This window comes from Hypanus sabinus, chromosome 19 (assembly GCF_030144855.1).
Source record: "Hypanus sabinus isolate sHypSab1 chromosome 19, sHypSab1.hap1, whole genome shotgun sequence".
NCBI lineage: Eukaryota > Metazoa > Chordata > Chondrichthyes > Myliobatiformes > Dasyatidae > Hypanus > Hypanus sabinus.
In genome coordinates, this window is record NC_082724.1 from 42,374,123 (window position 1) to 42,390,217 (window position 16,095).

A 16,095-nucleotide genomic window follows, 5' to 3' on the forward strand; every position below is an offset into this window, starting at 1 on the left:
TTATCCTTAAACTGTGACCCCTCATTCTGGACTTCCCCAACATCGGAAGCAATCTTCCTGCATCTAGCCTGTCCAATCCCTTCAGAATTTTATACGTACCAAACACTGAATTTGGAAGTTATAGGTTTTTTTTAAAATGTATCAATGACTACTATTGTTGATAATCTTATACATTTCTTATTAAAACATCCAATTCATGAAGTGGTTACATTCCAATAAATATTTAAATTAATTAAACCAAAAGCTGCAAATTAAAACAGTTTTAGCCCCATTACCATTGATCTGAAAACTCTGTTTGAGACTCAGAGCTCATTAATTTCAGTCAAAACTATCTGAACACTTATAAACCACTAATGCAAATAACTGAAACATTATTTTATTAACAACAAAACTTTAAAATGGGATAATAAAAAATGTAATGTACCTTTTCAGGGTACTGACCGAGCAAGTGATACAGACACATACTGTATGTACAAACCATCATTTGTCTCATATCAATTCTACTATGAATTTTGTCTTCCCTCCTATCCCTCTCCATCCTATCTCTAACCATCGCTTTCCCACAACCACTCTTCACTTCATTTTCACTCTCAAGGATAATTGTAAGTAGTGCTGATTGTGATTTTTACTCACATAACAAGCTGGGACTTAAATTGCCATTTATTGCTAACACTAAGCATCATTTGTCATAGTTAAAAAAGGCTTGTAAATTGAGAGTAGAGTCGATTGCAGTGTAGTGACAGGTCACAAGAGAACATTCTTAAATTGAGGTGAAAAATTATTTATTATCACTGAATTAGAATTACTCCCTATGCAACATCCTATTATTCTTTTAATATTCATAGGGAGAAGATTAATTAAAATTATTCCACTATATTTTGAAGTACTTTAGGTATAAATTTGCAATTTTATAAATCAGATATTTAAAATAACCACAGCTAAATAGACTTAATTAACTTACCCCTGACTTCTAACATGCAGGTAGTGGTGTCATTTCCTAATACATTACTTGCCCAACAAGTGTAGAATCCAGCATCTTCCCTCTGAACATCCTTTATTTCTAAAGTACCATTTGTATGCTTAAAATAATTTGGGCCCTCAATTTCTGTTTCCATGTCTTCTTTCAACCTAGCAAAAACAGTGGGAAAGCCATATTAATTTAAAATGAACGAACAGTATAACCATAACAAAAGATAATATTTTGCTGTTTTTCCTCTCCATGCCTTGTGGTACATTGGAAGCAACCTTGCTGTTTCTTTAGGATTTTGTCTGTGTCTTTTTCTTTACAAGGCCATGTTGCTACCTCAGTGTTCAGCCCAGAACAGATGGAAAACATGCAAGGAATCCACTGGATTGGAACCCAGGACCACTCATCTCGAAGTCTGGTGCTGACTAAAATATTTTGGGGGCTATATTTTAAAGTGGAGTTATTTTTTGATCGAGACTAATCCTTACTACAAACTTAAAGCAATATTTAATGGGATTCTAAACCTGATGTGACATGGCTACTGGACCTTAGACCAAGTCATTTCACAGCACTTGATCATGAACATGATCTGGAAGGTCAGTGAGTTTTGGGCAGATTAGACAATGTCTTTCACTATGTTTGAAGGCATTCCAGCAGCAGATGACATTAGTCAGATGTGCTTCCATTGCAACTGACTCTATTACACAGAAACTTCTGTTATCCAGCTGCTTGGAACAAAATCACAAAGACTTATATTGCATACTATCCCACACCTTCCTGTCAAAGTCTCAGTCACTGAAGTGAATAATTGTCTCCTTTGCAGTGCAGCCATCATGACATCAGCATGTGGTATGGGAAATTTGCTGATCATACACGAAAGGGCAGATGGACAAAGACTTTCTCAACCACGCTAATATTGGTGCTCATTGGAAAACACTGATGATGAAGCATTTTGCATGGCTGGATTCCCTGCTTCCATTGATAGCAGAATTGTACAAGATGGACAAAACAAAAAAAAAATCTTACCAACGTATAGTAGGAGAAGGAGAGCCAAAAACTTTACAGTAAAGGTAAGCTGTTTTTCCTTCGATTGCAATATATCTCTGGTCATCAGGAGTAAGCATCATTGGTGCAAGATCTGTTGGTAATAGTAAGAAAAAAAATCAATACAAAGGCCTATTTCCTGCAGAACAACACAATTCTTTGAAGATACATATTATTTTAAGCATATGCTATTTACTAGTTACCATTCTTGAGTTTGTTGGAACTCAGCTAGCCCAGATTGATGCATGCTGACACACCCAATTCAACTGACAAATTATATACAAGAAGAAATCTACTGAGACTAGAGTTGTTTTATTTCTGCCAACGGTAGCTTAGAAGCCTGCAAGCAAGGCAGTTGAAAGATCTGAACTAGCTAATGATCAACAAAGAGGATAATGTTTGTAAAAGTAGCAATGTGAGGTTCATAGTTGTGCACAATGATGAATGCATTAATCTGATTTTACTATCAGCAGCTTATGAAACCTGAATCAGTTGAAGATTCTGATACCAATATAAATAATTAGAGATCAGAGATAACAGTTTTTAAATACTGCGTTAGTCTAACAAACTAAAAATATGAGTTCAAATCCCACCATTCCACGTGAGTAATTTAAATCCAATTAACTGAACAACAAAGAATAACACAGAATCAATAATAATGTGTGGAACTCCAGGATAGTATAAAAATTATTCAATGCACCAATCATGGACGGAAAACTCTGGTCATAATCCAATTATGTTTTTGTGTTACTACAGTGCAGCAGTAATAATTCTTAACTGTCTTCTGAAATGGCCCAACAGCCTAATTAGTCATTCTTAGTTTTTACAACAAAGTAGTCAGAATAAAACCTGATAGATCATACAGTATTGCTGAAGAACACACCCAGTCCCATCAATATGCCAAGGTCCTTAGGAACATTCGGTGGCATTGTCTAAACAATGGGAGCTATCCCAGCAACTTGTCAAACAACAATCTAATCTGTCATATTTACAAAATCACACCTTTCATTAAGACATTCAGAGTAAAGTACTGCAGCTTTGAAAGAGACCCTTGGGCCCATCCAGTCCATGCTGGCCTGATCTTTTGCCTTGTCCCATCTACATGCACCCAGAACATATCCCTCCATACCCCTCCCATTCATGTACCTATCTGAACTCTGATGAGGTGTTACAATTAAACCTAAATCTACCACTTCTGCCAGCAGTGCCACACTCACGCCCACCTCTGAGTGAAGAAGCTCCCGCTCAGATTCTGCCTGAATATTTCACTTTTCATACTAAACCTATGACTTCTAGTTCTAGTTTCAGTCAACCTGAGGGGAAGAAAAGCCTACATGCTGTATCTATGCCCCTCATAGTTTTATATACCTTATTCTCCTGTGCTCCGAGGAACTAAGACCTAACCTATTCAACCTTCCCCTGTAAATCAGGTACTTAAGTTCCAGCAACAAGTTCCTTGTAATTTTTCTTTGCATTACAAGTTCCTTGTAATTTTTCTTTGCATTCCTTCAAGCTTCATGATACATTTCCTGCAGATAGGTGACCAGAACTGTACATAATACTCTAAATTAGCCCTCACTATGTCTTGTACATCTTCAATATAACATCCAACTCCTGTTGTATGTTATGTTGAATTATGAAGGCCAATATGCTAAAAGCTCTCTTATAATATACTACCTTATCTATCTGTGATGGTATTTTTCAAGGAATTATGATCTATATTCCCAAGTTCATTTGTTAAGTACAGCAATACCAAGGAAATTGAACTATATCTCATCTGAGAGATTTGAGAAAACATTAATTGAGGACAATTCAAAGACGGACTCGGCTCTCTGTTGGAGACAAAATCTTAGTCCCAGGATTGAGTTGGTAGCCCTACCAATGACCAGATTCGCCACATCTCGAAAAGCATGGCTGTTAAGCTAGGTCAGCTGCTGTTGGTGAAAGAAATATGCAGAGGAAGATTCCTACCCGATATTTGTGAAATGAGCCGTCACAGCCGCAGCTGCTTTGTATACTATTGGATGCCATAACTGAAGCATGGTCCTTGTAATCAGAGAGTCATGGTACCAAGTTGATCCCATTATGCATGAAAGATAAATCATAGGACAGTACAGACCTCTTGGCCACAACGCTGAGACAAACTTTTAACCTACTCCAAGATCAATCTAACCATTCCCTTTCTCTATTTTCCTTTTGTTTATATTCTTGACTAAGAATTAGATTTCTCTGATGTATCTACCTCTCCTATCACCGCTGGTAGGCAGCATGTTCCATGCATACAGCACTCAATGCAGAAAATCTATCTCTGACACCACCTCTATATTTTCCTTCAATGACCATAAATTACGTCCTCTCGTATTAGCTACTGCCACCCTGGGAAAAAGGCAACAGCTGACAACTCTATCTATACCTTTTATCATCTCGTGCACCTCTATCAGGTTACCTCTCATCCTCCTTTGCTCCAAAGAGAAAAGGATATACTTCCAAGTAAATTGTAATCAGAGCTTTATTGAACTTCAACATTATCTCAGGCTGAATCTCTTGACTAAAGAACAGCAACACACCACATGTCTTCTAACCACCCTATCAACTTCCATGGCAATCATAAGGGATCTATGGACATGAACCCAAGATCCTTCTGTTCTTCCACAGTGTCCAGAATCTTGCCATTAGCCCTGCATTGCCTTTACACTTTACCAGATTGAAACACCATTTGCCATTTCTCAGCCCAGCTCTGTATCCTATCAATGTCCTATACGAGAACCTTATGCACTATCCACAACATCAAACTTTGTGCTGTCTGCAAACTTACTAATACAGCTACCACCTCCACATCAAAGTTATTTATAAAAATCACAGAGCAAGGGTCCAGAAACTGATCCATGCTGAACACCACTGGACACCAACCTCTAGGAATATTCCCATCAGAATATACTCCATCTACTACCACCCTCTCCTTCTGTGGGCATGTCAACTCTGAATCCACGCAGCCAAGTCTCGCTGAATCTCATGCCTCTTGATTTTAATATCCAATTGCAAAAAATACAACAAGTCACAAGAGGCCAGAAAACAAAAGAGAATAGATAATAATCACCCAGGCAACAAAGTAACTGAAGGCTAGAAACAACTAGTTGAGAGAAGCTGGTTCATTGAATGAACAAGGATTGTTGATAAGTGGTGGGGTTAAATAGGCTGCAGGTGTTGAGTTGGAAGCAAGTGGCATGTAACTCCTGTTAGTTGTGTAGAAATTGGGAGGTGCCTGCTTGTTCAGGCCTGACACGCCCCAACAACAACCCTGTTATTTATGCACCTTTTTATAATCTGCTTCCCAATCTGTTCCTCAGTGTCTCTGTTATTGTCGATTCTATAGAATACACCCAAATAGAATGATTTCTTCCTTACATTTATGACTTGCAACCATACCAACTCTGTAGACAATCCCTACACAATCTCCTCCCTTTCTGCAGACTATCCCCAGTTAGGACTATCCCCCCTGTTTTGCCTCCCTCCTTGTCCATACCGTAACATCTAAACCCTAGAACATCCAGCAGTCATTTCTAGTCTTGTTACAACCAATTATCTGTAATTACCACAACATTGTAGCTCCATGCTCTCAGTTCATCAGCCTTGTCCCTGATAGTTTTTTCATTGAAGATGACAAATTCCAAGCCATCCAACTGATTGCAATTAAGCCTGTTCCAATGCTTAACCATCCTCAGTCTCACTACATAATGCATCTGCCTTTACACCAACTGCCTCATCCTCTGATCTAGCACTTTGACAACCTATTTTGAATCCTTCCTACTAATTCTAGCAAACCTACCCACAGGAGTATTGGTCCCTTTCCTGTTCGGGTATAACCCATCCTTTTTGTACAGATCATACCTTCCCAGAAGAGATCCCAATGATTCATAAATCTCAAGCACTGCCCATTGATCTAATTCCTCAACCACACATTCATTTGCCATATCATCCTATTCTTACCCTCACTGGCACATGACACAGGCAGCAATCCAGAGATTACTACCCTTGAAGTTCTGCTTTTTAGTTTCCATCCTAGCTCCCTATATTCACTCATCAGGACCTTTTCCTAAGTATGCTGTTGGTACCAATATGCACCACAACTTTTGGCTGCTCACACTCCCTCTTCAGATTGCTGCAGACTTAAAATGAGATGTCCTTGACCCTGGCATCTTGAGGTAAAATACCATCTGGTCATCTTTCACATGCACAGAATCTCCTGTCTGTTCTCCTAACTACTGGATCTCCTATCACTATTGCTTTCCTCTTCTCTCTGCTTCCCTTCTGCGCTACAGAGTCAGAGAACTGGTTGCTGTGGCTTTCCCCTGTTAGGTCATTCTCTCGCCTCCAGGTTCAAAATTGTCAGCTCAACAATGAACACCCATTAGAATTTGCTGGGCATGAAATGTGCAGATTGCTGTTGCTCCAGCAAATAGCTTTGCAGTCCTGCAGTGCTCTGTTATGAAAGGTGGTGGAGAATTTAACAGCTAACAGTCAGATTATGTGCTATCAGCACACTTCTTCATAGTTGCTGGAACAAAATCTTGCTATTACTTAATTGAAATTAGTACAGTACACCTTCACCACAAGAAGCATGACATTTTATCAAGGATAACTTGGGATTATCTCTGCTACCTTTCCTGCAATGTTCACACCCTTAGAGAATACAATATGATGCATTGCTGCCAACAGCTACTGAGTTCCTCTCCATCAATCTGCTCATTGCTTTTCCTTTTCAGCCAATGAATTCAGGAAGCTTACAGTCACTGAAATAAATGTTACTGAAGTAACAATTCAGTCTCCTGACAACTATACTGTGATTTATGCCTCAGTCATTTCATATGCATTCATGATAAATGGAGCAGATGCACAAACTGCTTTACCTTAGCAGTTTAAATGGTTTCTGAGTTGAAATATTAACCCCATCTTACTCTCATAATATTGTACAATTCTGATTTCTACTTACTGTCAATTTTCAATTGGCTTGCTTAAATTCACTGAATTCAGAGTTCTAAATTATTTAACATACTTTTAATTGGTTGAAAATATCTTTCAAGATATATTTTTAAATCAAATGCTATTTAAGTTGTATTGCATGTTGAAGCCACAGTTCTTACTTAGCAATTGACTGAATAAAACACAATTCACGTGAGAGATAACCTTTAGACAGACGTATTCACTCAAATTATTAGCATCAGCAACATTTGAAGAATTGAATTATTGGTGAAAATGTATGCATGTATGCAAATTAAGCCCATGAAACAATCTGATTTAGACATTTATCAAACATTAGCTAACACAGAAGGTAAACATATTACTGAAAAATTTAAAATTGCATATATCCACCTTTTAACTTTGTTAAATAAAAAAGATCAAAAATTTCATGGCCTCTCATATTGATTTTGTAGGTTATAACTAAAACAAGCTCTCTGGGTAATCTGTCAATTCTAAATGTTTCATCCATTTTGATAAACCTTTAGACAAATGAATGCAGCCTTGTGGGATGAGAATGGAGAAAAGTTCATCGGGATTAGAGCTCATTCAGAAAGGAATAGATCAATATCCTTCAAATAAGAGGGCTGATTGTGCTGATGGTTGGCTGGTGGGTCAATAGACAACTGCCTGTTAGCTGCAGTGTACACAGCTGCACATCGCAGACTTCTGTATATGAGTACTGCGCAGTGACACTGTAGGTAGTGCTATTAACCCACAGCTCCAGCAGCCCAGACTCAATCCTGATGCTGTTGGCCAGGAACTTGCACATTCTGCAAGTGAACCATATAAAATTCCCCTGGGGAGCTTTTGTTACCTCCCACATCCCAATGACATTCTGGTCTGAAAACCGAAGGGCTAGAGAGGGTAGGTAGTCGGAGAATCAGGAAGAGGTGACGGTGGCAAGTTGAGGTTACTGGGAATCATGTGGGATTGATCAGAATGTTTTGAGAGCTGGCATAGACTCTGATATAGCAAAATAAAAAAGTTTGAGAATATGAATGTGTAAAAATGGAAACAGCACTCTGAAGGTCAGCAGATACCTGTATTTGACACCCCCTTCCCTTCCCATTCTGTTCCTGTGAGTGTTCCAAGAAGCAGGATATTGTTTATAATTATCTCTTCAGTATTATGCCAGAAATAGTTAATGCATTCAGCATGGTCCCAGTCTCATGAACAAAGCTACTGATCATTAATTACGATGCAAACACAAGAGATTCCTCAGTGCCTAAAATGTTGAGCAAACCACACAAAATCCTAGAGGAACTCAGCATGTCAGGAAGCATCAATGGAGGGGAATAAACAGTCGACATTTGTTCTGGGCCCAGAGCACCAACTGTTTATTTCTCTTCAAAGATACTGCCTGACTTGCTGAGTTCCTCCAGCATTTTGTGCGTGCTGCTCATTAATCAAAATGTAACAGATCTTGTTATTTTTTGGTTTTGCTTCAATTAAATTCTGTGAATTAATTGTGCTCTTTCAAATTATTATTTTTAGTTTTAATCAATTAAACTTCTTTTCTTAAGATGACGGTATGTCCAGATGCAGTGGCTACTCAGGCTCCAACTAGTGGTGTAATTGTTCATCCTTTACGCCTTTCTTATGATCGCAGGACGCTGATGGACATTGAGAACATGAAGCTCTGCAAGTCTAGCTCAGCTGGAAGTTGTTTGATGGCCCAGGAGCTCCAGAGTGTGGGCTTATGCACACTGCGTTGCCGCCTGCTACAACCATCCAGGGAAGACACCAACACAAGTGTTGCAAAAGCAAGGGAAGTGTGCTGGAATTCATGTGAAACTAAAGGCAAAGCCCTTCGGGGTAGTTCTCCAGTTGATTCTTCTTTCAAGTGTTCAATCATCAGAAAATACACTGAACTACCCGAGACTGAGACTGAATCAGCATGAGATGAAGGACAGCTGTGTGCTCATTCTGATGGAAATGTGGCTGAAGGTACCATGTAGCAGCCATTCAGTTAGATGCTAGAGGTTTCTATCATTCCAACAGGATCCTTGCGATCTCTGGCAACACCTGCGGTGGAGGCGTACGTATCAACGTTAATAAGAACTGGTGTGTGAACGTTTCAGTAGTGGCGACCCACTGTTCACCCATGGTAGAGATCTTAATGGTGAAGTACAGGCCCTCTATTCACCGAGGGAGTTCACTGCCATTGTGATTGTGGCTGTATATACGCCCCTCCATTGTGAAAATGCTGGGGAAACACACCCTGAGCTCTATGGTGCCATCAGTGACTTGCAAATCACACACCACACTGTTGCTGCTGGTGACTTCAACCATGCTAACTTAAAAACAACGCTGCCTAAATTCAATCAACATGTTGCCTTTGCAGCCAGATATGAGAAACATTAGACCTGGTTTATACCAACATCCCTGCTGCATACAGAATTGTTCTTTGTCCTCACATTGGAGTCTCTGACCACTTCTCTGTTATGCTAATTTCTGCATAGGGACCACTGATACAATATGTCACACCAGTTCAAAGAGTAATAAAGACCAGGCCAGAAGGAGCAAACTCAGCATTTCAGAACAGTCCTGTAAACATAGTCTAGACATGTTCAGAGAGGCACCTAGGTACAACCATCACATTAGCCTCAATAATAAGCAAGATCTGTGATTGGCTACATAAAGAAGTGCACCGACATTCACGTTGCTGCCCTTCAAATGCGGAGCCAAAGATCTAAACTCTAACATGACCCCTAACTGCCCTCTCCATCACCATCTCAATGAACTTAAAAGGAAAACAACTAAAGCTGAGACACACCCTCAATGGAAACCAAAACTTGACACCATTTGAAAGCAACAGCACAAGAAAACTATTCCTAAATCATTGCAGAGCAAATGAAGTAGTAAGAAAATTATTCTGATTGTCTGCAATCATTGTAATCTTCCTTTGCTGCAGTAATAGTACTGTCATCTGTCCAATTATCATCTCATTGCAGTATAAGATTGTATTTTTCACACAAAGATGAAATTATATGAACTTATGGAAACATAATTAAATATTATTTTCGATTTTAGTTAGGTTGTAGTTTCTGTCGTCTTCCAGTAAATGAACTATGAGGGTTTGAAACTCAAGAATGCCACTGTACACTTCAGAAATGTTTTTGGTAAAATAAACTGCCAATGTTTTGAATAAATATGCAAACCCTAAGTGGAGTATTTTTCTAATGGTTTGCTTTTACAGTTATGAACTGAACTTACAAGTACAAATTGAGTAAGTAGCTTGTCAAATTCTCTCTTGGTGGGGTACAGTGCACAATAAAAAAATCAACATTAGTACTTACTCAGGACATTGACAACTGCATTGGCAAGAATGGATCCATGCTTATTAGAAGCTTCACACTGATAGACTGCACTGTCGTTCAGTTGTAGATTTGTGAGAGTGATAACATTTTGAGTAATCTTGCGATTTATTGCAGGCTGTGCTTCTGTAATACATAAAAATTTATTTCTGATTAAGGGCCATCAATTCTGTTGCAGAGCAATTTTCATTTCATACTACTATTGATTTGTGGTGACAAATAATGGTGAGGAAACACTCAATGCAGCTGCTTCAATTAATTCAAGGAGATGTTACAACTGAAATGTGATAACTCCTTCTTGGTCCATCAATTTGAATCTACTAAAGCCAACACTGCATCTTTTTTATTATTATAGTCATTTACTTGTTCCACAACTTTTCTTCAAACTTTCAAAGAATTTCCTCTGTGCTTTGTGATGGAAATTGAGCACTGACAATACATTGGAAACAGATCATTCTTAAAATCAAATAACTCAAAAACAAAAAAATCTGTATGCATCAACTATAGTTTACATTTTGGCTTTATGCTGTCTTTGCATCATCTCTAACCTTCTCACAACCTTGAACTAATCCACAGTCTCATCTTCACCTAAGGAATGGACTAAAATCTAAAAATATGAAAAAAAAAATTAAAATCACCTGCAGGCAATGGAAACCAAAATAAAACAAAAAGAAAATCATTCAATAGAATCAGCAGCATCATGAAAAGAGAAACAGCATTAACATTTCAGGTCAAAAATTCCTTGTCAGAACTGGAAAAGAAAGAAAAAGAGTAACACACAGAAAATGCTGGAGATTCTTAGCAGTTCAGGCAGCATCAATGAAGATGAATAAACAGTCCAGTCCTGATGAAGTTCTGCAAATGACTGAAATCCAGAGTAACACACACACAGAATGCTAGAGGAACTCAAAAGGTCAGGCAACCTTTATGGAAAAGAATAGAGTAAATGTTGTGGGCCATCATCAGGACTGGAAAGAAAGATCAGATATTTTGTATTTAGGAAAAGTGTAATTTTAAGCTGCAAGTAAGGTGCAGAAAAATGCCAGTTCTGAAATTGGGTTTGCATCAGAACTGGTTGCTTTTGCTCCAAGCAGCCCTCTCTGACTTGAAATACAAAAGATTCTGCAGACACTGGAAATCCACAGCAGCACACACACTGTGGGAACTCAGCAGGCCAGGCATCATCAATGGGAATGAAGAAACAGTCGACATTTCAGGCCGAGACACTTTATTGCTCAGTACAAGAAAGGACAAAGCGACTGTACTTCCTATGGAGGCGCCAGTCATTAAACATCTGCTGTACTATGCTGCAAATGTCCTATGACTCAGTGATGGCCAGCATTCTATTCTGCGCTGCAGTCTGCTGGGGCGGCAGGGTGAGAACAGCTGACACCAAGAAGAATGATAAGCTCGTCGGGAAGGCTGGTTCTGTTTTTGGGTTGGGACTGGATTCCATGGAGGTTGTCTCTGAGAGGAGGATGCTGCAAAAACTGTGGAGCATTATGGACAATACCCCTCTCATCCACTCCATGACATATTGGATCAACAGAGGAGCACCTTTAATAAGGGGCTGATTCCACTGAGGTGCACTACTGAATGTCACAGGAGATCCTTTCTCCCTGTGGCTATACAACTCCTCCTCCTTAAGTATATAAGTACGAGGGTTGATTGATAAGTTTTGTGGCCCAAGGTTGAAGAAGTCAATTTTAGTAAACCTAGCACATTTATTTTTCAACATAGTCCCCTCCTACATGTACACACTTAGTCCAGTGGTCGTGGAGCATACGGATCCCTTCTTTGTGGAAGTGGTCCACGACAGGGGTGATTGATAAATTTGTGGCTGAAGGTGGAAGGAGATGAGTTATACAGCTCTCGTTACATGCATGTGCAGTTCAGCTCTTTGGGTGAAAATGCAGAAAGTTTGAAGTTATAACTCATCTCCTTCTACCTTAGGACACAAACTTATCAATCACCCCTGCTGTGGACCACTTCTGGAGGTCCAAGATGCTGATTTCTACAAAGAAGGATCCGTATGCTCCATGCCCACTGGGCTAAGTGTGTAACTATAGGAAAAATAAATGTGCTAGGTTTTCTAAAATTGACTCCTTCTACATTAGGCCACAAACTTATCAATTACCCCTCATATATGGTTTCATTGTTCATCTTTATTTTGCATTATTCCTTTTTAATGCACATTTTATATTCTTTTTCCTACCTCAATGCTTTCATTTTGTATTTTAAAGTATATATTTCTGATTGAGCAACTTTGCAACAATGATTTCCTCTGAGGTAAATAAATATTTATCTTATCTTGGTATTACTGGAAAGGAAGAGGGGAAAAGCCAGGATAGGAAGGTGGGGGATGTGGCAGGAGGAAAAATTACAATAAGTTAGAGAAATCAGTGTTCATGCCATCTGTTTGAAGATTATCCATTCTGAATATGAGGTGTTGCTCCTCAAACCTGAGAATGGCCTCATTGTGGCAATAGGTGAGGCCATGGACCAGCACGTGGGAATAGGAATGGGGATTGGAAATAAAAGGGTTGGTCACTAGGAAATCCTGCTTTATGCAATGGAGCAAAGGTGCTTGATAAAGGAGTCCCCGAAGCTATGTCGGTTTTCACCAATGTAGATGTCACAGCAGGAGTACCGCATACAAGAGACGATCTCCACAGATTTACAGGTGAGGTGTAGCCTCACCTGGAATGACAGTTTGGGCCCCTGAATAGAGGCGAGGGAGGAGGTGAGTGGGCAGGTTTAGCACTTCTTCCACTTGCAGGGTTAAGTGCCAGAAGGAAGATTGGTGAGGAAGGGCAAATTGACAAGGGAATCACAAAGGGTGCAATGGAAAGCAGAGACTGGCGAAAGGTGGTAAAGATGTTTTTGGTTGTAGGACACTTGAAGATGGCAGAAGTTGTGGAAAATGATGAGCTGGATACAGAGGCTCATGGAGCGGTACGTGAGGGTAGGAGGAACTCTATCCCTATCAAGACAGCAGGCAGAAGGGGTGAGGATGAATGTCCCTTAAATGGAGGAGATACAGGTGAGGGCCACATCAATGGTGGAGGAAGGGAAGGAAAGCCTCTTCCTCGGAAAAGGTGCAGTGGATATGAAGGAACTGAGAAAATAGAATGGCATTTTTGCAGGAGACAGGGTGGGAAGAGTCATAGTCGAAATAGCAGTGGGAGCCAGTAGGTTTATAACAGACATCATTAGACAGTTTGTCTGCAGAGATTGAAGCAGAGAGATCAACAAAGGGGAGAGAAGTGTCAGAGATGTCAGAAAGTGTCAGAGGTCAGAAGTGTGAAGACTATCAGAAAGTGTCAGCAACGTGAATTTAAGGGCAGGGTGAAAGTTAGAGGCAAGCTTGATGAAGTTGATGAGTTCAGTAAGGATGCATGAATCAGCACTGCTGCAGTCGTCAATGTAGCGCAGCAAGAATTGTGGAGCGTTACCTGGGAGGTTTGGAACATGGACTGTTCCACATAACCAATGTAAAGACAGGCATAGCTGGGGCCCATGTGGCAGCCCATGGCTACACCTTGAGTCTGGGTAAAGTGAGAGGAAATGAAAGAGAAATTGTTGAGTGCGAGGACTAGTTCCACCAAGCAGAGGAGTGTGGTGCTGAAGAAGGACATTTTGTGTTCTGATTTGAGTTCAATTTTTCTTTCTCAACCAGTACAGCCTATCCTGTTGGCTATGCCCTCAGTGCTGCTATTAGCAACATGTAACACAGTCAAAGCAGCAAAAATCACCACCAGGTGCTCCAATTACCCATTTAACCTGACCTCATCTGATCACAGATTTTTCCCTTTGTTTTGTCCATTACTCTACCTTCTTCTCTGCAATTTAAAATTACCTTTCTTTATCTCTCTTTCCATGTTCCAATAAAGTCTCAGATTGGAAATGTTAACTCTGTCTGACCTGCTGGATACTTCCAGTATTATAGGTTTTCAGTACAGACTGAAACATCCTCTGTTCATGGCTAGAATTCAGCACAGTAACCTGGTTCTTTATAATAGTACAAGAACACCGAAAATAAATCATATTAACCTCTGTTTGACCTCATTTCTACTGGAATCTTTCTTTAAAGATAAGTGCTGTGGAAGCTTGCAGAACAAATAATGTTAGCCTACCCAGCCTCTCTTTTATTCGATTATGGAGACAGCATCAATCTCAATCACAGTAATGGTCATTAATAATAGGCTGTAACAGCAACAATTTGGAGGTAACCCATTGTCCCGCTCTATGTTACTAAACGGGGAAAAATGCAAGTCACTACACAATTCGACGTTGTTCAAAATAAATCCTAGTAATTTGTAGAAAAGAGAACACACTAATACACTAGATTTTTGGACAATTGAAATAAAGACGAAGAGAGAAAGGGAAAGAGGAGAGGATGTGAAGAGAGCAGAAAGGGAAGACTAGGAGATTCAAAATATAAATCACTTCCATGCATCATTTAGCACCTTTTTTCATGTCTTGTAAAAGCACTTAAAACTTGCTTTCTCCTTCAGGTCCTGAAGTATCAGATCCATGGAGGTGTAATTGAAGATAATTAGTTAAATCAACTGGGTACTTTTGGTGAAGGGTTGGGTGGGAAGGATGGTCAATGTCCTCCTGTTGAGCCTGAAAAATTATCAGTAACAAAAGATACAAAGGAGTATATCTTGGAGCAGCCAAAGCAAATCGTGTCTGTGAAAAAGGTGTTAAAAGCCTCAAGAAGCAGCCAAACCCTGCTCCATGACTGATCTGAAAATGTCAAAATCACCCAAAGCATGAAAAGTAAAACACTTATAAAATTAAATATTCTCAAAGCTATCAAAGCACCAGGGGAAATCCAAATAAATAAAGAGGTTTCCCTCTTCAATTGAATCATTGCAGAAGTAATGTTTACATCACTTCCAACCTGGAAAGGGTCCGAATTCAGCGTGACAGGAAATATCACCAACATCCCACCCACATGCTTAATTCTACCACCAGCTTGCAGCTCCCTGCAAAAAGACCAACTGCTGTTACCAACTCTTACACTTCCAGATTTACAAACAGAACTGCAGTGTTACTGTTTGTTCATGTTGGTGAACTATTGGGTATATCTATTTACCTCATAGGAATTGTACTGTGGTTTGGAAATCCTTCATATTTTAGAAATTGTTTGTACCTTGGTAGGCTTTTAGAAGATAGAAATCTTTTGTAAGTTTTAAATGTGTTTTAAGAATGTTGTTCGGATTTAAATGCATATCATCAAAAACTAATGAACTGCAGACAGGGGGTGACCCACCACTCAAACAGTAGGTACTGATAGCTAGTCTTACTATGCAGGATAAACAGAAAATTAAACTAATCTTCGAAGATTGGGTAGTTACAATATAGCCTCCCTTTAGTGATTGTTCTCATGACTATCAGTATCGGATAGAGCTTAAGGACTCCATTTAAGTTTAGAATGTCACAGTCAGCAAATCCAATATAATCACAGTTCTGTTCCTATTCATATGGTCTTAGGTGCTGATTTCTAAGAAAAGTCATTTTGTACTGGTATGCCACAATTACAATAAAAGAAGCACAAAAGGTGGCTAATGTGAACTAGACAAAAATTTGAATGTTTTACTCCCCTTAAGAGAATTCTGAATGGTTGCATCACAGCCTGGTATGAAGGCCCCAATGCACAAGATTGAAAGAAGCTGAAAAGGATTGTAGTCTTAGCCAGCTCCATCACAGGCATAACCTGCTGCACTAAAGACATCTTCA

At 39.4% G+C, this 16,095-nt stretch overlaps 1 protein-coding gene across 1 annotated transcript in view; it reads right to left on the bottom strand.

Annotated features, from left to right (window-relative positions):
• Positions 1-16,095, bottom strand: part of chl1b (cell adhesion molecule L1-like b) — a 547,507-nt gene that overhangs the window by 437,622 nt on the left and 93,790 nt on the right. The window contains exons 11-13 of the mRNA XM_059944908.1: positions 10,330-10,473; positions 1,994-2,105; positions 962-1,128 (exon numbers count right to left, since the gene is read on the bottom strand). Of these exons, the coding sequence (XP_059800891.1) occupies positions 962-1,128; positions 1,994-2,105; positions 10,330-10,473 (423 nt within the window). The remainder of the gene's footprint in view (positions 1-961; positions 1,129-1,993; positions 2,106-10,329; positions 10,474-16,095) is intronic.